Genomic DNA, 23,958 nt, shown 5'->3' on the forward strand with positions numbered 1-23,958 from the left:
TATTACCCGTCACCTATAATATTAGTGTCGAGTAATAACTAAATCCATCACTTATAATTTTATCATAAATAACGGGTTTCCCTGCACTAGTCATAAGTGGTAGGTCATGTTACGACCCGTCACTTATGACTTGGCAAAGGTGACGGGTCTCCCTAGGCGTGATGAGCCCATGGCTCCCTCGGATACACACATGGTGAATTCGTTCCTTATTATTCATATTTTCTTCGTAGAGAATAAAATACTACTAAGTTTTGTGTTATTTTGTTGCTTAGGAACATGAGAAAAGCATCACAACCTTACCCAGATGTCACCCCTCGAAGGCCAAGTCTACTCGAACTCGAGGCTGAGCTCTAGTCGTGATCGTGGTCGAGGTCATGGTCGTGGTCGAGTCCTAGAACAACATGTTAGTAAAACGGGTATAACTCTCTCATACGAAGTCTGCTTTAAGCAATCTTGGACATTCTGGAAAGCTTACGATGAACCCTTTCCAATGGATATGAGCTCGACCAAATATACCGTATGGTGTAGTTCGAGTCGAAGGAATAGGGTATTGTTCCACTATTTTGGACCTAGTTGGGTCTTGGAATCGTGTCAAAGTTGGAGTCTAGGTTGTGTACGCCTCTTTCCACGGCTGCACAACCCTATGTCGACCTCCTCACGTCGCCCCTACAGTAACCATCATAATTTAGGCTCGAGTTTTAACTTAGATTATTCTGTTTTAGATAGTTTCGCCGTTTATCGGTTTATCGCCGTTTATCGGTTTATTGAACCCTAACTCGAGTACTTCATTGGTAATTAGCAATATTCAGATTGCATCCACCTATTCTTGCTTGTGTTCTCAATTCATTTTCAGGAAAAGTCTTCTTGGCGAGGTCAATCGTGTCTTGGCACGGTTGATAACCATGGAGTAGTGGTGTAGTGGTTGCGAGAGTTCTCGATCTGTTCTGTTCGGAGCCTTTGGATCATCAACGTTGAAGCTCCACCAATCGACTTATCATATCACCTTTCGGAAGATCGAGCAAACGCACATCAAGTGAGATCAGAGCCTCGGTTGCCCGTTAGGTAATCTCAGCTATCCCCTTTGTTTCATTGTTTTCCATTACCTAGAGTCTAGAAAATATGAACAATAAGGAGCGAATTCACCATGTGTGTATCCGAGGGAGCCATGGGCTCATCAGGGCCAGTCTTAAATGACGGATCATAATATGACCCGTCACTTGTAACAAATAATAAGTTATGGGTATTATTATCACCCATTACTTATTACTAAGATCTGTTTTAAGACATGGTTAGCCAATGTGTGGGCGAACATTTACTCAACTGTTCCGCCCGCATAATGCTGACGATTTTCACCAGATCCGCAAAGATTTTCTAATATCTTGTTGATCTGAGGTTTGAATTGGTGCTAGGTCTTTCAAGGTTTACATCTCCTCCTTTCCTCCTCTAATCCTTATTTGGTACATTTATTGTGCTTTTAGCTGTAATTGGACATTTTGCGTCTTTATCCAAAATCTTAGAACAAATGAGTTGTATTTATATTAGATTTGATACTAGATTTGTCTGATCTATCATGAGATACCACAGATCTAGTGTATTTATAGAGAATTTTTAATCGCATGCTTAACTACGAAATTAAGGTAATTGTTAATGAAGAATGAATGTTTTTATATTAATTATAGATGACAGACAAAAGTTGGATGTACCCCAAGACCTAGACTTATCCGGAGTACTTGAGCAGAGTGAAGCATTTCATGAGTGCTGCCTTGGTGGATATGAAAGATCGTGGTAAAACGGTAATGTATTGTCCATGTCGCGGTTGCAGGAATGAAAAAAAGTTCCTGAAACTAGACAACATCTATTTACACTTGCTAATGTGTGGATTTAAAGAGAATAATACATGTTGGAACAAACATGGTGAGAAAGGCCTTAACGAGGGAGAGATGGATGGGGCCCTCCTTGCGATAGTGTGGATCAAAGACTTATACCTGGTGAAATAGATCATGATCTCAGGGATGAGGACATATTAAGTTTGAATAATAATGGTCTCGAGAATTTTGTGGAGAATATTGACCAGATGGTGCGGGATGTAGAGCGGCACAACAAGTATAATAATCGTGAGGTTTGCTAAATTCCAGGAATTTGTGCAGGATTCGAAGACGCCCCTTTATCCCAACTGTAAGGAGAAGTATATATGGATATTTGTGAATCTAAAGCTTCTAAAGCTGAAGACAACCTATGGTTGGACTCATAAGAGTTTTGAAGCATTACTGGATCTGCTAAGGGACATGCTACTGTAGGAGAACTTGGTGCCCAAGGGCGTCTACGACGTAAAAAGATAATTTATCCTTTAGGATTGAAAATAGAAAAAATACATACATGTAAGCAGGATTATATCTTATTTGGTGAAGAGTATACAGAGCTGGATCAATGCCTCGTGTGTGGAACCCATCGATATAAGCATAGAAATGATGATGGTGACGGGGACGAAGGCAAGAAAAGTAAAGGTAGTCCTAGGAAGGTAGTGTGGTATTTCCTGTAATTCCCCGTCTGAAGCATCTGTTTGCCAACAAAAAGGAGGCCCAATTGGTGCGTTGGTATAAGGAAGGTTGTAAGAACGACGCAATGATACGACACCTAGCGGATTCCTTTTAGTAGCGAATCATTGATTTCACATTTGGTTGGTTCACCGAAGAATTAAGAAATATTAGGTTTGCTATGAGCATAGATGGCATGATATGAGTACCTCACATAGCACCTGGCATGTTGTACTGTCGATCTACAACCTTCCACCCTGGTTTTGTAATAAGCGGAAATACATTATGTAGTCGATCTTGATATCAGGACCGAAACAACCTGGCAACGATATCGATGTGTACCTCAAGCCTTAGATGATCATAAGAAACTTTGATCGGAAGACGTCGAGGTTTGGGATCAGTACAAGCAAGAGTACTTTACCTTGCATGCTATGTTGTTCGTCACCATCAATGATCTGCCAGCACTTTGTAACTTGTCAGGTCAGAGCAAAAGAAAAGGTGAAGCTTGCCCCCATTGCTTAGATGACACATGCAGTTTGAGGTTGAACAACTTAAAGAAAATAGTGTACATGAGGCATCGATGTTTCCTTCCCAGGAAGCACCTGTACCGAAACATGGACAAACAGTTCAATGGCACAGGAGAGAAAGCGTTACCTCTGAGGTATTTCAGCGGGGAAGGTGTCCACAATTAGTTAAGAATATCAACATTGTCCGTGGCAAGCGAAAACAATCCTCTAAGGATGATGAACAGTTAGAACAAGAAATCAAAACTATTCGAGCTAGAGTATTGAAAAAAATTAGATGTTCGTCACTCTATCGACAACATGCATGTAAAGAAAAATATCCGTGAGAGTCTAATCGGTACATTGCTCCAAATAAAGGGAAAAGGAAAGGGTCATGAGAACGCACGAGCTGACCTTGAAGAAATAGGCTTAAGGCCGTAGCTCCATGCACAAGATACAGACAAAGGAAAACACCTACCCCCAATAGCTATCACTCTCTCTAGGAAGGAGAAAAAAGAATCTACGAGTTCTTGCACAGTGTGAACATCCGTTCCGGTTACTCGTCCAACATCGCAAGACTTGTTTCAGTGAAAGAGCTAAAAATAAATTTTGCCATGATGAAGTCCCCTGATTGCCATATGATGATGACCTCACTGCTTGCGGTAGCTATTAGAAACATCCTCCCAATAAAGGTTCGCGAGGCTATCCTGAGCTTGTGCTTTTTCTTCAATGCAATTGAACAAAAGCTGCCCAATCCAGCCTCGATGGAGGAGCTAGAAAGAAGACACTTTGAGACTCTATATATTCTTGAAGTGTATTTCCCATCATCCTTTTTTGATATCATGGTACATCTCATTGCTCAACTTGTGAAGAAGATATACTACCTTGGCCCGTGTTCCCGCATCACATATTTCCATACGAGAGATATATGGGAGTTCTCTAGTAGTACATAAGGAATCGAGCCTTTCCTGAGGGATGCATTATGCAGGGTTACACAACAGAGGATGCATTGGAATTATCTATTAATTACATTGACCCAAATAACCCAATTAGCGTGCCTAAGTCTCACCATGAGGGGAGGCTTGTAGGTGTGGGAGTTCTGGGGAAGATGGCAATAACTTCTGATCCGAAGGCTTATAACCAAGCTCATTTCCTCGTGCTGCAATAATTGAGAGAAGTCTGCTCATATGTCGATGAGCACAAGCAGATGCTACTTGAAGAGAATCCGGGGCAGACCGAAGCTTAGGTTGCGAGGCAACATATGCGAAGGTTCACGACTTGGTTCCGAGATCGAATCAGACAATCGAGTACTCCTATAAATGCTATGATAAAACAATTGGCATCGGACCCTATATACACAATTATGACATATCAAGGGTAGATATAAATGGATACACATTTTACATGGTTGCCCAAGATGAGAAGATCATATACAAGAACAGTGTTGTCCGTATAGATGCTTATGACAACGACATGCAGAGGGGCACATACTATGATCAAATAGAGGAGATTTAGGAGCTGAACTATTTGTGATTCAATGTAGCCCTGTTTTGGTGTCGTTGGGCAAATGAGGCAAAGGACGTTACTAATGACAAGTATGGATTCACTAGCATTGATCTCAAATATATTGGATACAAGTCTGAACCCTTCGTACTCACTAAAGATGTTCGCCAAGTCTTTTATGTGACTGACACAACAAAGAAGAAATACCATGTGGTTCTCGCTGGGAAAAGATACATCGTCGGACTTGCAAACGTCGTTGATGAGGAGGAGTTCAATCAATTCGACGAAATCCCCCCTTTTTCTACTATAATCGTGCCACGTCTTTCGCCAACTGAGGAAGCTCCATACCTGCACTCCGACCATAACGTAGGGATCCGTGTCAAGAAAGCACAAAAACGGTGAATTTGAATTTGAATGTCAAATATTAATGTCAGGTTATTTGAATTTGTAATATTAATATTAAATTTGAATTTTAGGTTTCAAGTTATTTGAATTTATAAAATGTGACGGGTGATATTATTAACCCGTCACTTTTATAACTAATAGGTGACGGGTAAATAACATAACCCGTCACCTATGACTTATATGTACATGCCGAGTTGAAGTAAAAGGTGATGAGTGATATTCTTAAGTCATCACATTTTACTTACAATAAGTGACGGGTGATACTCATAGGTAATGACTGACATTTATCACCCGTCACCTATGACTTATATGTATATAACCCTAGCTAGTCCCTACATGCACGCACTCTCATTTTGCCTGAGTCTTTTTGCCTGCGTGTGCTGGGGTTCGCCATCACGGTTGCCCTGCACCGAGCCGGTCACCGTCGAGGCCATCACCGACGTCGCCCCTGAGCCCTCTTGCCCCTGTTGGAGCCCCGTCGTACTCGGAGCAGCACCATCACCCCCGAGCCCACTGCCGTCGCCACGAGCCACCGCCCCCCATCTCTGTCGAGCTCAGTGTCCACCTCCCATCTCCGTTGAGCCCAGTGTCTACCCACCCCCATCTCTGTCAAGTACTCCCCCGCTCCTCCCCCTCCATCTCCTCCCCCGTCTCATACTGGATCCGTTGTGTGGTTGATGGTAAATCATGATGTTTGTTGGAGGTTTCACTGGTGGATAGTCTCGGTTATACTTATACTTATTGTTGATAGTCTCGGTTCCCTATTGTGAGCTGATGATATGGCTGCAATGTTTATGCTCTTATGTGTATCAATGGCTTGGCTAGTAAATTGTTGGCTGACTGTTAATGAATTTGAGTGTCCTGCTACTAGATGGTTGGCCCCTGCATTGTTGTCTTGCGGTGGATGATGATTAGCATCTCAATTATTTGATATTGTGGCCATGTGCTGCCCTGTTATGTTGCTCAAGTATGGACGACCATTGATACTTCTTTCCCCTAATGAGTTGATGGTTTGGTGCATCATCAGTAGTTTACTCATCGCCATTTAGGTGATGATGTTCAGATTCTTACTTGGCTTTGGTACCTGATACTGTTTTTGGTTAAGGGAGGAGCTTGTTGTTGCCCTCTGGTGGTCAGTACTGTTGTTAGTAGAATGGTGAATGATTTTGTTCTTTTTGCACTATGAGTTTTTATTCTTTTTGCACTGAACAACACGGTTGTACATTCTTTTGCTCGATGATGATCAAGTACATTAAAAATTGAACTAGCAAGTTAAGTACAATAGATGAGATCTTGAGTAGTTCTCTGATTATTGGATGATCTGGGCAGTAGCTATTTTCGCACTTTGATTCCTGTCGGTCGGTTCTTACATAACGATTTTTTAGTCTTTGTAGTCAATCAGCTTACTGCCTGGCTTTGTTGATCTCCTGGACATGTGCTATTGTTATCCATAATTCGAGTTAGATCTGGTTGATTGAGTTATGGTAGAGCACTATATATTATTGATTTAGTAATAGAGGTTTTAGCCTTGCTGGTCTATTGTGCTGCTAGTCTTGTAGTATACAGGTGCTTGATTCTTTTTCTAGTGCTTAAGCACCTGCTCAGTAGCCGTGTCTAGGAAGCAGTAGCATTTTTAAAGAATTTGTGCTTAGGATCTTTATCTAGGTGTGATCTCATTTGCTTGTTCAATTTATGATTTGATTAGAGATCAGTTTGGCAGCAAACTTTTATAGTTTTGGAGCCAGCTGATAGAATTTTCTGAGAGCAAAAAAATGTTAACTTCACATCCTATTGTTTAGTTCTACAATTATCTATACATGATTGCTGCTCTATCTGTTTTTGCCAGGACAACTTATATTTCCATGATCAAGTATATGATATATTCTTAGGATAGCAAGATTGCAAAGACCACAACTTCTTGATTTGACTTATCTGTTTGTGTTTTTCTGCCGTGACTGAGCTAGATATGATTAACCCGCTAGAAGGTCCCATGCCCTGCAGTCTTGTAATCAGGTCTGGCGGGTATCACATCGAGGTTGCAAGGGGCCAGGTGCTTTCAGGTGTCCATATCTTACATATGGTCCTAATATGTGCAGGCTATGCCATGGTTACGTTGGACATGGTACATAGCAATGCCACCAATCATGTGTTGGAGCCCTCCCCGCAATGATGAAGTCACAACTCTGGGTGAAGCTATTCGTCAAAGGATCCAGTGGAAGAGGGGTGACATTATGGTCTCCAGTGCATCCAAGTCTGGACGAGCTCTAAGTGCACCGTCGCCATGCCCCTCACTTCCAGAGAAGGCAGTGCCTTCTCCTCTTCCAGAGAAGTCGGCCTCACGCGTTCTTCTTCGCATCCGGCAACCTCTCCATATCCAATTCTGTTTCACCCAGAGAGCTCAAAGAAGAACAAAAAGAAGGTCGAGAAGAAAGGCTCTAAGAAGCACGTGTCAGATATGTCGAAGGTAATTGTACCGACGAAAGGCCATGAACATTGGAGCAGCGTGGACTAGTGCCAACATGAAATTCAGATATGGTAAGCCCATGATGACAGTAGATGGCCTAGCAAGTGAGAACAAGCATGTGTCAACCTGCATAATTACTATATGAAGGCTTGTAGAGACAGTAATGCCACATTCATAGTCGTACAGTACAAACAACGACACTTCTTAAGTAAAGATGACGGCTACTTCATTGTGGGTTTCAATGACTTATACAACCTCTTTAGCCTTGATGGCCTAGACATATCGTTATTACGGGTCTTCACATTGTAAGTCCCTTGAAACTGGATATTCATTAATTAATACCACTAAGTCTTGAATCTAACAATGCTCTTATCTGTAGACACTTGATGAAAGAAACAAAGAAGAATAAGGACTCCATTGCATTTCTTGACCCTTAGGCCATTACAATATCGATCATCTAAATTCACCCCGACTTCGCTGTGGACCAAGTGGCCAGGGCAATGCAACAATATTCCAAAATGCACTACCTGTTGGGCGCCCACAACACCGATGGCCATTGGATCTTACTGTTTATTTGCCTCAAGTGGAACTTGGTGTGATACCTCGACTCGTCAAGACCAGTAGGACAAAAAGGCAAACTTGGAGAGCGTGATTACAACACTGTAAAAGGACTCCTCGACGTATAAGTTCTGTCTGGCTTAGTTCACATATTCAACTTATCTAATATTCAAATGCTCCCTAATTGATCCCCTTTATGCAGGGCATTTGACAAGTACCTTCGAGCTCAACCTGACTACAATGAGAAAGATGGCCGCAGACTGACACACAAGACCAGGTTCGTGGTAAGTGCTATCTAACAGATTAGCAAATACTCTTTGTTGCTGTTTTTTTTCCTTTTGATCTAACACTATTTTTTTTGTTTAGCAGTGCCACCAACAACCACCGGGCAACACCTGCGGATTCTATGTTACGTGGAACATGCTTCTCATGCTCCGCATGAAGGATTTCAAATCCCTAGGTGTAAGTTCAATATGAGATGATTCGTAACTAATTTCAGTAATTAGTTTAATTCTATGGTAACATGATATTGTTTACATGTCAAATTGTGCTAGGGATTTGACACTCTTTTTTCGACAATGGTGCACTCCTAGAGATTCAATGACGAGTCACCGAGTTCATGGTGTCTGAACTCATCAGCCCACACGGTGAGTTCCACTATAAAATCCCTAGTTTGTGATGTCTTGTATAATATGAGTTGATTGGAACTTTGTAACATTTGTGATTCTGTAACGAATAGATTGGAACTTTGTAACATTTGCGATTCTATGATGAAGTGAGTCCTTATATAAGTGTGTTTGTCGCTATGAATTTGGATGTATTGCTGTTGTTTGCAGGGAGAGGACGGCTGCCAAATCCTGGCTACACTCGAGGATGCAGCCAAGAAACAGGCCAATCTAGCAGGACAACATAAACATAAGTGACGGGCAACATATTTACCTGTTACTTATGTAAAATATAAGTGACGGGTAACTTAGGTTACCCGTCACTTATGTAATCCCTCAGCACATATGTGACATACATAAGTGACCGGCAATCTAGTTACTCGTCACTTATATTGGGACATAAGTAATGGATGAAGAGTTTAACCATCACTTATGTCTACCACCAAAGCACATGGGAGATGCTTGAAGGTGACGGGTCAAGGTTATGACCCGTCACCGATGACCTCATTGATGATGGGTAAAGATCTATCACCAATGATTAGCCATCAATAACGTGTTCAGAGTGATAGATACGAGACTCGTAATCCATAACTAGTATAACCCGTCACATATGTCTATTTTTCACATAGTGCCCCCCGAACCCCGATCCCATTCTACCCTTTTGTAGGCCAAATATAATGTCTTAGCCACTACTTAAAAGTTTTAACAACCTAATTGGGCCCTAAACTAGTAGGAGTTAGCTGTCGTCCCTTTGCCCACCCTGCCCTTGCAGGAGAGAACAAGCCTCTTCTTTTTGCCATAGAGAAGCTTTTCTTGATCTCAAACACCATTCTTGCTTCCTATAGCATGTTCCACCACTGTTGAAGCTTATCTAATAATTTCTTGCTGTAACAAATTTGACATTTTCTTATCCGTTCGAGCAGAGGACTGAAAATCCTTGTGTCACCAGTTCAAATCTGGTTCCGCCTGGGAACGAAGGCCTGTGGAAATGAACAGGCGCAAAACTGACTGCCTGTGGAAATAGATTCCACAGGCGGTTGGCATAAGGAACCTCCTGTGAAAATTTATTTCCACAGGCGGTTCTTTATGCTAACCGCCTGTGGAAATACATTTCCACAGGTGGTTGACTTAACAAACCGCCTGTGAAAATACATTTCCACAGGTGGTTGACTTAAGAAACCGCCTGTAGAAAATGGATTTCCACAGGCGGTTCCTTAAGCCAACCGCCTGTGGTATGTATTTCTTTCAAAAAAATAATTAGAATATATTTTATTCCCTCCAGATTTCACACAGTTTCAATAACATCACAGATATCAATAGCATCACATGGCATCACATATTTCATAAATTTCAATATTTAACACAAGTACAATAATATTCACAACATCACAAGCCTATATTGCTAAAAGTCTTTCTTCTCCCACTCACAAAGCCTAGGATTGCTAGCTATTTCGCCTCCGCGATCAAAGAATCTGCCATTCTTGTGGATGACTTCGTGCATAATAAACCGGCACATGTCATGTTGGACGTTTTGGATATCTTTGTCTATGAGAGATTGGTCGGTTTTATTTTGGACCATCAGTGCCTGGATTGAAAACACAACTAAAAGAGTTAAAACACTACTGATAACAAAAATATAACCAAATAAGAATGTGCATGCGCAATGATAACTTACGTCCTCAGGGTTCGTTGTGTACCTCCTGTTTACCCTAAGAAACTCGCAAACATAATATCCACAAAGAACGCTATTGAAACCTTGCTTGTGGCACTTCAAATAAAAACGCAACGTATTCGTTAATTCAATAAGACTCTTCGTCATAAATAGCGAGATGCAAGCATTAGAAGTGTGTTATTACCGGAAAGTGTGTACGGACTGTCATCGCATCCGGCTTGGCCGTATCGTGTATCCCACCTTTCGTTACGTACCACTTGTAGGCCCTACTCAAATTCCAATAATTAATTATCAATTCATATATGATTTATAAGAATTTTATGTATGGGGATTTATTTTACCTCTGTATAACGTCAATGAAATCTTGGTAGGATTTTCGTTGGAAATCGACTGAGTCAAGGACCACGAGTCTGCTCGACTTCGGTATCAGCATTATACAAATATAGTGGTCGCTACATGAATATTTATGTTAGATTCTTGATCGATCAACTAAGTTGAATACTTATGTTAGGTTCCTAACATATCACACTTACTTAAAGTTGTAGGGAGCCAAGATGCAGTCCTTGTCCTGTATTTCTAGCATAGCCCTTCCTATGTAGGCTGACATTTCGAGCCTTTTTGATTTGGTAAGTCTTTTAGGACCCTTGCTTTATCCTTTTTACTCTTCTCCTTAATCTGGGGGTCATGAATCCTCAAGTTTACGACCATGTTGGGCTGAGAAATTCATTGCGGATTAATGAATCCGACGGACCTCTTCAACTTTTCCGTATCATTAAATTGCATCCTATAGATCAAGTCACTAGTCATTAGCTTCTATAGCATACATTGGTAGATATATGAACGTAGGGGGTAGATTGTAGGTATTTACAGGCACCACATGCTTATGAGATTGATGTCGAGTTTTTTGCAGCGGAACAAAGCGTGCATGTCCTTAAAATCCAATATGAGATAGGAGTCTCCACTTCGATAAACGTTAGCGGGGACAGAAGCAATGATTACAGAGAACCCCACACGACATGCCCTCATGTACCATTCGTGGAATTTCCTCATCTCCCATGGACCTTCTTGGAGTTGAAACGATGGCAGAAATGGCTTGCCACGCTCATATATCTCAGGAACATCCGGTGTAGGCAAGAAATCCATCTGAGTGGTACTTAATGTTTTGCCGGTCTCTTTCGCAAGATCACCCTTCGCTGGAGATTCCCGAGCGGATGATGTCTTTTCTTTTGAGGACAGAATCCACCTCTTCACCGGATCAGGTAGAGTCTTCTCGTATGGGGTAATCATTTTAGGGACTCTCCGATGCTCAGGTGATGGATGTGTTGGAGGCGCAGATGCTGGAGGTGGAGATGCCGGAGTCGGAGACGCTGGAGGCGGAGGTGCTGAAGTTGTAGACGGTGAATCACGATGCGAAGTTGCATGAGGCGGAGATACCTGGTGCGGGGGCGATGGTGCCTGAGGCGGAGAGGCTTGGCTCTGGGGCTAAGGTGCCTGAAGCAGAGAGACTTGGCTCTGAGGCTGAGGTGCCTGAGGTGGAGAGGGTTGCCTCTAGGGTAGAGGTGCTTGAGGCAGAGATGTTGTGCGCTGGGACAGCCGTGACGCTGGCGATTGTGACTTCTGACGGTTGAAGATGATATCATGTCTGGGCCACATAATGAAGTTGCCAACAGCCTCATCGAGAATCTGGATACCCTCAGGTGTGCTAATGTCAAGCTTGTACTTCATGAAAACCGGCTGCACCGAGTCGACTTGTACCTTGGCGTAACTGGCCGGAATATCTTGAGTGTGAAACACACGGCCTGGAATAGCCTGGCTAGTGGAACCCTTGATAGTGAAGTCTCCCTTGCCGACCGGAACATGTAGAATGCAAGGGGTAGCCTCTGTGATATCATCCACAGGATATCTCTGGCTATCAACATGCGTGAACCCGACATTGCTCCAAAAGCCTGAGCTGGTTGGTTGCTCTATCAGCATTAATGCCGCCCTTTCCTTTTCCTTTTCATTCCACATCTTCATGAATTGGACCTTGACCTGTTCTTGTATCTGTTCCTCTAGGGTCTTCTTATATCTATTATGGGTCTTGTACTGGCCCGCAACATCTGGGAACCCATGCTTCCAGCCCACTTTTGATCCGATGCCTCGAGTGCGACCCGGGTGTTCCTTGTTCCCCAGGGCCTTGGTAAGCAGGTCATTCTCCCTGTCGTTGCTCTAGAGATCCTTCATTAGCAATCCCTCGGATAGTCTGGGTCACCTCCATGGTCTCGGGGCTATTAAAGACTAAGTCCCCAGACTCGGTTCGTTGTGACCGAGCGTAGACCCAGTTCCTGCTTCGCTCGTCACAATTTTCCAAATGGTTGGATTTCCCAGCCCGGGCAGCCTCTTCTTCTTGCCTCCTCCAATCAGGAATTTTGGAGGTGTACCCAGACGAGCCCAGGTGATGGTGGTGCTTGTTCTTCTTCGCAAGGTGCTTGAACGATTCACCCAGTTTGATGGCCTCAGGTGTGGTCTTCTGCCTAACAAACTCTGCCCATTGGTGTGGCGTAATCTTTCCGTATTTATTAAAGGGTACCAGGTTCTTCTTCACGAATTCCTTATTTAGCTCACTCTTCCAGCCCCGGAAGCTCTTTCCCATAGTTTTTAATGCATTATGTTTGGCTACTTCCTCTGTTCCCGAGGGGAATCGGATGGTTCTCTGTAATGTTGCCCACAGGAACTCCTTCGTCTCATCCGGTAGCAATCGCCAATCAATTATAGTGATTAGGACATACTCCTTGACAAGAAATCCGCATCTGTTACGGAATTTGGCGCAAGCCTCACGAGGTGCAACAGGCTCCCCTTCAATACCGACATGTGTTATTGTGTAAATGCCAGACGACAACTTGTTTCTGCTACGCTCACCCCTTCTTCGTTTCAACGTAGGCCCAGAGGGACCCGAAGTTTCAGGCACAGAGGTAGCGGTGGGTTGTGGTGCAGAATGTTGTGGCGCAGATGATCTACGCGAAGATCTTTGCACCCTCACCCTCTAGAGAAAAAAAAAGGAGAGTTGACATAAACAAAAGATATTCTTCCATTTAAGAAGTATAAAATGCATTGACTTAACTAAATACCTCTTCGGCAGAATCGTAGTCGTTGTCACTTTCACCATGTCGGATCTCCCGATCGCACGGAACAGGGCTCGGGCTATGATACGAGCCCAAGCTTTCGCCGCTGTTGGAGGATGGCTGGTGCGGGCTTGGGCTCCTATCCAACCTCCTGCTTGCATCCGCCCCATCTTGTGCCGGGGCGTCCTCTATTGGGAGTGGTCTCTGTGCCGGGTCGTCCTCTATTGGAAGTGGCCTCTGTGCCGGGGCGTCCTCTATTGGGAGCGGCCTACTTGCTTCTGGTTTCTTAGGCTCCATGATACTTATTCGACAACTGGATTTTTTTAACATAGAAATATGCAATAATATTATTTTAGAGGAACAAGTTATGAACACACCAGAATAAGAATAATCCATTTTATAGTTAATTTTTTTTCCATAAAAGTATAATAAGATTAAACTGAGGTACCAATATTTGACAAAACTAGTCATAAACCAAATGAACCCTAAATTACAAGCACTCAAAGCACTCACTGTGTTCATGTCATATTGCATACACAAATCGCACAGAGAAAGCATACAAAATGTTATTTATGGAGGAAGTTCACATGTCATTCGTGAGTGGCTCAGAAATATCAGTTAGCGAAGTCTTGTGTTTATGTACTTGTCTCTTATTACAATCCCTTTTTCCTCTGTGATAATTCAGGCCAAATTGTGTACAAGAAGTTGAAGGAGAGGGCAGGTCAATTTGTGGGTAGAGGGCTGGTCAGGACAGAAGAGAGCAGAGGTAAAATAGGCGGCGGTGATGATGTGTTCATCGGAGACATAAGGGATCCCGAAAGCATAGCTTCTGCGATTGAGGGCGTTGACGCGCTCATCATCCTCACCAACGCGGTCCCGAAGATGAAACCAGGGTTCGATCCTAGCAAAGGAGGGCGTCCCGAGTTTTACTTTGAAGAAGGGTGTTATCCTGAGCAGGTGACAGAAATCATTTGACATCCTCACAATACCAGTGCCAAACTTGTGCATTTCTTGGAAATTAATGTGCTTTGTTGTTTGTCAATGTTTTAAGGTGGACTGGCTCGGTCAAAAGAATCAAATAGATGCCGGTAAATGTTAACCTTTGCCTTGTGTATATATTCTGTAAAGATTCAAATAGTATGTAAGTTGTGTTTTATGCTATAAATTTCAACCAGTGATTTCAAAATGACTGGATGCTGTGTCTTTTTTTCTATGAACTTAATCTCTCTCTGTGTCTCTCTATTTTTTTTTCCTGCATCTTCACGCAGCCAAGAACTTCGGTGTAAAGCAGATAGTGTTGGTTGGATCGATGGGTGGAACAGACATCAATCACCCATTAAACAAGCTAGGAAATGGGAATATACTGGTATATAGCATATTCAAAGGTTTTCTTTCATTTTGTTCTGCTCTATGTTTATATATATATATATATATATATATATATATATATATATATATATATATAAATACACCCAGGAGTACATACTAGTTTTCCTATAAACATATATATATATATATATATATATATATATATAATGTTCTTCTAAACTTGTGTGTTGATAATATACTCTTCTCCTTTTTTCCTTTTTTATCAGGGCTGGAGGACTGCAAGATAAAGATGGTGGTTTGCGAGAGTTGATTGTTGGGAAGGATGATGAGATCTTAAAGACTGAAACAAAAACTATTGCCAGGGCAGATGTTGCAGAAGTTTGCATACAGGTAGCTTCATACAACGAAAGACACATTCCTGTAGACTAACTACTGCTCAATATTTTTTTGCATATACCAAATACATAATCTCTCTTACATCATTTTTTTTTTGTTCATCTCGATCAGCAAGTTGATGAAACAATATAAAATTCAAGCAATGCAAATATATGAGATTAAAAAGCTCGAAGAGTGTTGTCAATATGACTATCCTCTCAAATACACCAATCAAACTTAGCTTTGATTGTGTGAAATCTTTGTTGTGTGAAACCATAATTCTTAGCTTAGTGCTGCATTAGTATAGAAACAGATGAGATGTGTGTTTATCTGCAGTTACTACCTATATACGTTGCCGCTTTCTGCATATACCAAATACATACGTTGCAGCTTTCTGCAGTTACTACCTATATAATGCATTGCATGTGTGTTTATCTCTCTGTAGAGAATCTCTTGTGGTAAGTGATGATTCTATTGGCTGATCAATATTTGGCTTTCCCATGCAGGCCTTGCTATTTGAGGAGGCAAAGTTTAAGGCATTTGATCTGGCATCAAAACCTGAAGGTGAAGGGACACCAACTACAGATTTTAGGGCTCTTTTTGCACAAGTTAGCAGTCGCTTTTAAGAAGATGAGTACATAAACACAAGTCATTTTTTCCTTGGTTAATTTCTAGATTTCGATGATAAAAGGAACAACTTAAAGATGAATTTCATTCATGTACTTAAAGGCCAAAACTTACCACGTACGGCTTCGGCGCGGTCCTCCTCGGCGGCGGCGGCTCCTCCTCGGCGTCGCGCTGTCCTCCTCGGCAGTGGCTCCTAGGCGCGGTCCTCCTCGACCGGCGACGGCGGCTCCTAGGCGCGGTCCTCCTCCATGGGCGGACGAGGCACGGGGTGGCCGCACCTCATCGAGGGCGGCGAGGTCGTGGGGTGACCCTCCTCGTCGGGGGCGTCGGAAGGAGGGAGAGCACAGGCGGCGGCAGAAAGGGAGAGCTAGCGCGGGAGGCAATTGTTCACTCGGACAGCCTGACGGCGCGGTCCAAACTTCGTCAAAGCGCTAGGGTTTTCGGGGCCACGCGCGCATATATAGGAATCATTTCCACAGACAGTTGACCTAAGAAACCGCCTGTGGAAATTTCCACAGGCAGTTTCTTACGATAACCGCCTGTGGAAAAGGATCTCCACAGGCGGTTTCTTAGGTCAACCGCCTGTGGAAATCCATTTCCACAGGCGGTTTCTTAGGTCAACCGTCTGTGAAATGATTTTTTTCCTTGTTTGGGAAATATTCTTCTATTACATATCAAAGCATCTTAAATTAAAGCATATAATTACCCTAAATATAAATTAAAGCTTATTATTACTCTATGCCCTTGATGTAAATTAAAGCATAATCTCTCTTACATTATGCATACAAGTTCTTGATACAAATTAAACCTTATCCTAATTTTATACAAATTTCAAATTCTATCACATTGGAAAATAATTTGCATAACATGGCACTATTTGCCTTGAACTGTTTTGCCTACACCATCAAGGCACATGTAGGGCATCACGGATTTATCGAGGGTTGCTTCTACAAGTTTGATCTTTTCTGGATCTCTGAAAGGCGGAACGTCGTCGAACTGATTGTATTCTTCCTCGTCCTCCACATTCTCAACTCCGATAATTCTTTGTTTCCCGGCAACAACTACGTGCTTCTTTCATTCGCGGGGTCGATTATATAGAAAACCTGTGCGACGTGATCAGCGAGTACCCACGGGTCATCTTCGTGCCCTATAAGGCTGAGGTCGACAGTTGTGAACCCGTAGTTGTCCACCACCACGCTATTTGGGTGTTTGACCTATTTGACCAAAAGACGGGGATCTGTAGATTCACTCCATGGTCGAGTTCCCATATTTCATCTATGAACCCATAGTAGGTGACCTTTTCCCCTGTTGTGTCATAGGCTTCTATCCGAATGCCGCTGTTTTGGGTCGTGCTCTTCTTGTCCTTTGCTTTGGTATAAAATGTGTACCCATTGATGTCATATGCTTGCCATGACGTAACTAAATTTGATGGACCACAAGCCAACATTTTCACATTTTTTTTATCTATAGATTCACTATCTGGAAGGTTTTGGTTCTTGAACCATGTGGTGAAGCGACGCTTGTGCTCTTTCAAGATCCAATCATATGAGTGGCCTTGATTTCTTGTGTGGAGCTCATCCAGGTGTTGCTCAACGTACGGCGCCACTAATTAAAGCTGCTGCAAGATAGTGAAATGTGCTTCTCCCACAGCTTTGTAATCATAATCGATGAATCTTTTCTTTCCTTTGGTCCCTCTCCCAGACAACCTCCCCTCATGTCGAGATACAGGTACACCAATCGGATTAGAATCTTTTATGTAATCGATGCAACACTCAACGACTTCTTCAATACTGTAGCCCTCGATCATGGAACCCCCTGGGTGAGCACGATTCCGTACATAGCCCTTGAGAATGCCCATGTACCGCTAAAATGCATACATCTGATGCAAGAATACAGGGCCCAGCACAATTATCTCATTCACAATATGAACCAAGAGGTGTACCATGATATCGAAAAAGGATGGAGGGAAGCACATCTCAAGTTGGCACAGAGTCTCTACCAAGTAATTATGTAGAGCACCCATTTTTCAGCATCGATCACCTTCTGAGCAATTGCGTTGAAGAAGTGATACAACCGTGTGATGACCACCTTTATGTAACTTGGCTTGATACCCCTTATAGCAATAGGGAGCATTTGCGTCATCATCACATGACAATCATGAGACTTCATGCCGATTAGCTTCAAATCTTTCATCCAGACTAGGTTCTTAATGTTGGATGAGTAGCCAGTCGGGACTCTCATCCCACGTAAGCACTTGCATAGTGCCTTTTTCTCCTCAGGTGTCAGAGAGTAGCTAGCCGGGGGAAGATAATGTTTCCCATTTGGTCTGTCTTCAGGGTGTAACTCTGGCCTGATTTCAAAATGCACCAAGTCCTTACGTGACTTGATTACATCCTTTGTCTTGCCCGGTATGTCCAGTAAGAGGCTAAGGATGCTATCGCACATATTCTTCTCAACGTGCATGACATCGATGTTATGACGGACGTCCAAGTCCTTCCAGTAGGGCAAATACTTAAAGAAAATTGGCATCTTCTTCCACAGCGTGATGGTCGGCGTCTCACTTTTCTTCCTCTTTTTACCCTTCGGTGGCTTCCCAAAAACAACTTGATGCTACTGACCATTTGAAACACTAGTGCCCCGCTGCGAGGTTTCGGGCCAGTATCCTCCTCAACCGTGTTGTCAAAATGTTTCTTCATCTTGCGGTATCTGTGAGTTCTGAGTAAGAACCGTCGGTGTCGCGTGTGCACTACCTTCTGTGAGTACGGAAGGTACACAGACACTATTTCATCCAAGCACACTGCACATCCTTGCTTCCCTTTAACCTGTCCCGATAGGGGAAAAAGGGCAGGATAATCATTGATGGTAATGAAAATCATGGCTTTCAGCGTGAAGTACTGTCGTCAGAACTCATCCCACACTCGGACCCCCTCGTTCCACAGTTTCGCCATATCTTCCATCAATGGTTCTAGAAACATATCTATATCATTGCCAGGTTATTTCGGTCCTTGGATAAGAATGGACAGTATAAGGTACTTCCGCTTCATGCATAGCCATGGAGGAAGGTTGTAGATGACCAGCACCACTAGCCAAGTGCTATGTGAGGTGCTCATGTCACCGAAAGGATTCATTCCGTCGGTACTCAATGCGAACCTTACATTCCTTGGTTCTTCAGCGAACTCTGGATACATGGCATCGAACTTTATCCATTGGCTAGCATCAGCGGGGTGTCGAAGCTTAGTTCCATCCTTCTTGCGCTTATCGAAATGCCAACGCATCAATTCAGAGTCCCTAGGGTTCGAGTACAAACACTGCAAGCGGGAGATCACTGGTAGGTACCACATCACCATCGCAGGACTTCTTCTCCACGTTGGAAGAAGTGTCTTCTTCGTCATGACCAGCATTACTCTTCTTCTTCGCGTTGGTGGAAATATCTTCGTCCTCACAATCATCATTCCTCTTGTACCAACTCGCATTGCACACTGGACATCTATCCAAGGCTTTGTACTCTTTACGGTAGAGGATACAGTGATTCGAGCACGCGTGTATTTTTTGCACATCCAATGACAACGGGCAGATAAGCTTCTTCGCCTGATAAGGGGTGGTGGGCAAGGAGTTAGGCTTCGAAAGCATGTTTGTTAAGAGACTCAACAGATCCGAGAAACTCTTGTCTGACCATCCATTGCTGGCCTTAAACCTTAGAAGTTCAAGCACCGAATGCAATACCGTAAACTCCTTATCACAGCCCTTCGATTCCTCATACATAAGTTCCGTCGATGCCTTCTTTAACGCCTCGAAATTATCTAAACCTCTCGTGTCCCTTAAAACATGTGATTCTGCGTGGTGCAGCATTTCCTCCAGATCAAAATTAGTATCATCATCCATCATATCATCAGTGTCGCCTTCGACTGCTCCCTCGTCATTACCATCCACTTGATCAGCAGCGATGTCCTTGTTTGGTTCACTTGTACGTTGTTCGTCGTGATTGGACCAACATTTGTAATCCTCAACAAAACCTCTCAAGATCAAGTGTGATTTGATTATGCTTGATTTGTCCCACAATTTTTGGTTCTTGCAGTCAGAACATGGACAGTATACTTACTTTGTCTTCTTAGTCATAGCGTCATTCTCGGCGGCTTCAATAAAAGCAGAGAGTCTTTTGATGTATATTTCTCCATGTCTCAGCGCATCGTACATCCATGCTCTGTCCATCTTTAACTTCAACCATAAAATTAGATACATTAATTAATTAATTTGAAAATCAGAATAAAAAAGATTTTTTTAAAAAAAAGAAAAAATGGGCTTGTTATGATTATAATATGTCTACACAATTGAATCTACATTGGCGCAAATTTATGGCTCAAATAATATGAATTTAGATCTAGATCTAGATCTAGAGAAAAAAATCCTCATTCATGACGAAACCTCCTAAGGCTAAAAAACATCAAATTCTAGCTACATTTTTAAAATATAATGCTAGAATCATGTGAATCTTTACAATTAAATCAATATTGGCAACAAATTTGAGCTAATTTGATGATCTAAATGGCAAGAACCATGAGCATCCCTAGATCACATTTAAACCCTAATTTAGCCTTAAATCTAAATCTAAACTTCAAACAAATGCAAGCTAGGGATGAGATACCCATACCTTATTTGGCTCCTCCAAGGAATTCAAAAACAAAACCTTCCCCCCCCCCCCTATTTTTCAAATCCGCCACCACTTGAGAGCTATACTGTTCAGACAACAGTAGAGCATGTCTGAATCGAGCTCCCGGAGACGATGCACTATTTATGGAGCTAATTTCATAGGCGGTTGATATAAGCAACCGCCTGTGAAAACAAATTTCCACAGGTGGTTCCTTATACCAACCGTCTGTAGCTCCATTTTCACAGGTGGTTGGTATAAGAAATCGCCTGTGGAAATGCACAATTTTCACATACGGTTGCTTATGTCAACCGCCTATGGAAATGGAGCTATTCCACAGGTGGTTGGCATAAGGAACCACCTGTGGAAACTAGTTTTCACAGTCGGTCCTCAGCCGCACGGAGCCGGAGCCACTTCCTCAGGCGGTTGGTCCTATGAACCGTCTGTAGAAATAAAACCTAGGCGTCTCGAAAAATAGTTTTTGTAGTAGTGGTTATTTATATTTGGCTTAAGACTTGCTCGGGACTGGTTTGATATATTTATATTTATATGTCCCTTGCTTGGTCATTTTAACTCAATAAAATATAATTGCACTCACTTAATTTAGTTCTGTTAAAAAATATAGTTCAACTCTCTCGACTCGACTAGCTCATTCACTGCTTTGATTGAATCTTTGATATGATCAAGGGCTAGCTCTTACCCTCTTGAAACCTAGCTATATATTCGACTCTTTTCATGCTAGCCTGCTTGCCCCGACCATCGCCTCTCCACTGCATGCCACCCCCATCGGCCATGCATGCATTGGTGAAAGACGAATGAAGCAAACAGCAAGGAGACACAAGGGAAGCAAACAGTGGAAAGCTAGGTATCTCGAACAAAGGCATAAAGATAGCACACACGCAGCTCGCTGCTGCTAGCTCATGCAAAAAGATGAGCACGCCATGCCTGCATGCCGCAAAAAGGAGTCTCATCAGCTCCCAAAACAAATTATGTTACTACCGAGCAAGCACCGACTTCGTCCGAGCACGAAAATAATCCCACTTGATGTTATAAAATCTCCTCAAATCAGCTGCTTAATTACTGTATTAGCATCCGTACGTTGGAACACAAGAGAAAGGAATAAAAACAAGGAAAGCCAAACTGAATAATAATATAGCAGAGCTGAACACTGATGATCTCTTTCTAGCTAGCACCACGCAGGCAAGCAATGCACACACTCGTACGTGTGAGCATGCACTCACGTGCCAACTCCCACACACAGCTCACGCACACAAGACGGAGGCAGTGTATTATTAGTAAAAAATCACCGACCCCTCTCTCTCTCTCTCTCAAACACACACACGCACAAACACACGCTGATCGATCTATGATTAATTAACTGTGGATATATTAGTTAATCTGCTCTACTATTAGCTCCGAGCAGCAATGCCGGCAGTGGCACCACGCACGTACGCGCGCATGGCGCGCAGCGCGCGCTCAGAGCCAGAGCGCGCCGGCCTCCTTGAGAAGCGGCACGAGGGAGCCGTTGATGTGCGCGGCCATGACGCGGTCCATAGCGCCGACCAGCCTGCCGCCGATGAACACGACGGGTACGACCGGTGCCGACCCCGCGGTGGCGGCGCCGAGGAGGCGGGCGAGGGCGCGCTCCAGCTCGCGGCCCAGCGGATCGAGGTCCAGCTCGTGCACCGTGGGGTGCACGCCCATGCCGCAGAAGAGGCGCTTCACGGCGTGGCACATGCAGCAGGTGCTCACACTGAACACCACCACTGCGCTCTCCGACGCCAGCCGCTCCACGCGTTCCGCCGCCGTCTCTACGGCCGCCGGCGCCACCACTGACATGTACCACGCCTCCTCCGCCGCTGCGCCGTACTGCATTGTCGCGATCGCTAACTGCGTGACTATGTATGGCTGGTTGAAGCACTGCTAGCTAGTGGAGTTTGTGTGCGAGCGTTTGTGAGAACAAGGATTGGAGTAGTGTGTTTGCTTTAGGGCTGGCAAGCTAGAGGTGAGAGGGGGTGTGTCTATATATAGAGGAGGTGAGCCAATAGAAGGCATGGGGCGGCAGGCTGCGTAGATGGAAGCGGGAGTCTTGGGTTAGGTGATCATAGCCGTGCAATTTGAATCTAACGGTCAGAAAACAAAAAATATCAAAGTTCAATAATTTTTTATGAAAATAGCTAGATATATGTCAACAGATTCCTTGACAAGAAATCTGTCGAATTTCTTATCTTATGATCCGCTTGGAGATTCGTTACATCATTCTTCTCTGGTCAGCTCTCATCTTCTTCGACAAGGCCATTGTCTTCTCCGATGAGAGATGGATTAGGGTTAGGGTTTGGGGTTTGGGTTTCAGGTTGGATTTAGGGTCTCCGACTATAAAGGGAGCTCCAGGGGAGGCCGCTGGCCCGAGGGTGGACGAGACGGCGAGGCGGCGGGGGCCCCGCCCACCGCGGTGGTGGTGGATCACCGGTTGGGCCAGCGATGGTGGCGGGGGCATCGAAGTTGGAGTGGTTAGTGGTGGCAATGGTCAAGGGCGGTGGATTCGGCGGTGGTGGCACCACCAGAGTAGGTTGGGGAGGTGAGGGAGCATGGGGAGGAGGGGTGACGGTGTGAGGAACAGTGATGTTCTAAGAGGGGGTGAATTAGGACACTTAGAAACTATTTGGCTCCAAAAAATTCACAAGCTAAACCTATCTCAAATTCTATCTAAATGTGCTATAGGTTTATCTAGTGTGTCTATCGCTTAAAACGATTGTAACCTAATCTAGCAAGGTAAATTGCAAGTAAGTAAATGAGGAAATGTAAATAAGGTAGAGAAACAAACTCGGCATAAGAAATTTTTATCCCGTGGTATCGATGGCATAATGTCACCCCTAGTCCACGTTGGAGATCCACAAAGGATATACTCTTGGTCGACACCCGATCACGACTATTGAGCCACTAAGTCATAAAGACAAGGTCTCAACCCGGACGAGCCACCAAGGTAAGGTCTCACCACTAGCCTCTCTTCTGGTCACTTGCTGCTGTGATCACTTTTCGGAGCTTGAGCCACCAAGGAAAGGGTTTTCGCGTCCCCATACACGTGTCTTGCTGCCGCTCCACATCAAGTCACAGGGTCAACAAGTTGCCGGCGAGTCACAAAGACTCCAAGGTGCCGATGTACCTCTCGGTACACGGTTGGATCACTCCTTGATCCACTCTCTATGTTGTAACACCTAACAACAATTCTCTCTATGCCTAATAGTACTAATCACTCTTTAATGGTACGGTAAATTGCCTTGGATGAACACATTAAACAATTTCATGGCTTTGATGTCTTCTCAAGTGTGTATGAGCTTCCTCTAGACTCCAGCAGCATGCCACATGTCAAATGACTGAGTGGAGGGGTATTTATAGCCTAAAACCCGCCAACTAGCCATTTTCCCAATGGCTTAGAAAATTTGTTAACACCGGATGATACGGTGAGAATAGTAGTACTAACACTGGATCATCTGGTGAATACAAACTCAGAAACTAGCCGTTGGAACTCCACTCAAAGCCTCTGTGGACACCAGACATTCCGGTGTGCCTTCAAATC

At 43.6% G+C, this 23,958-nt stretch overlaps 1 protein-coding gene across 1 annotated transcript; it reads right to left on the reverse strand.

The window, feature by feature from the left end:
* Positions 1-21,857: 21,857 nt before the first annotated feature.
* Positions 21,858-22,439, reverse strand: LOC133923470 (glutaredoxin-C3-like). Its single transcript, XM_062368762.1, has one exon. It carries the CDS (start codon positions 22,254-22,256, stop codon positions 21,858-21,860), a length of 399 nt encoding a protein of 132 aa, XP_062224746.1. The 5' UTR covers positions 22,257-22,439.
* Between the last annotated feature and the right edge of the window lie 1,519 nt (positions 22,440-23,958).

The sequence above is a fragment of the Phragmites australis genome, chromosome 7 (genome assembly GCF_958298935.1).
Source record: "Phragmites australis chromosome 7, lpPhrAust1.1, whole genome shotgun sequence".
Lineage (NCBI taxonomy): Eukaryota > Viridiplantae > Streptophyta > Magnoliopsida > Poales > Poaceae > Phragmites > Phragmites australis.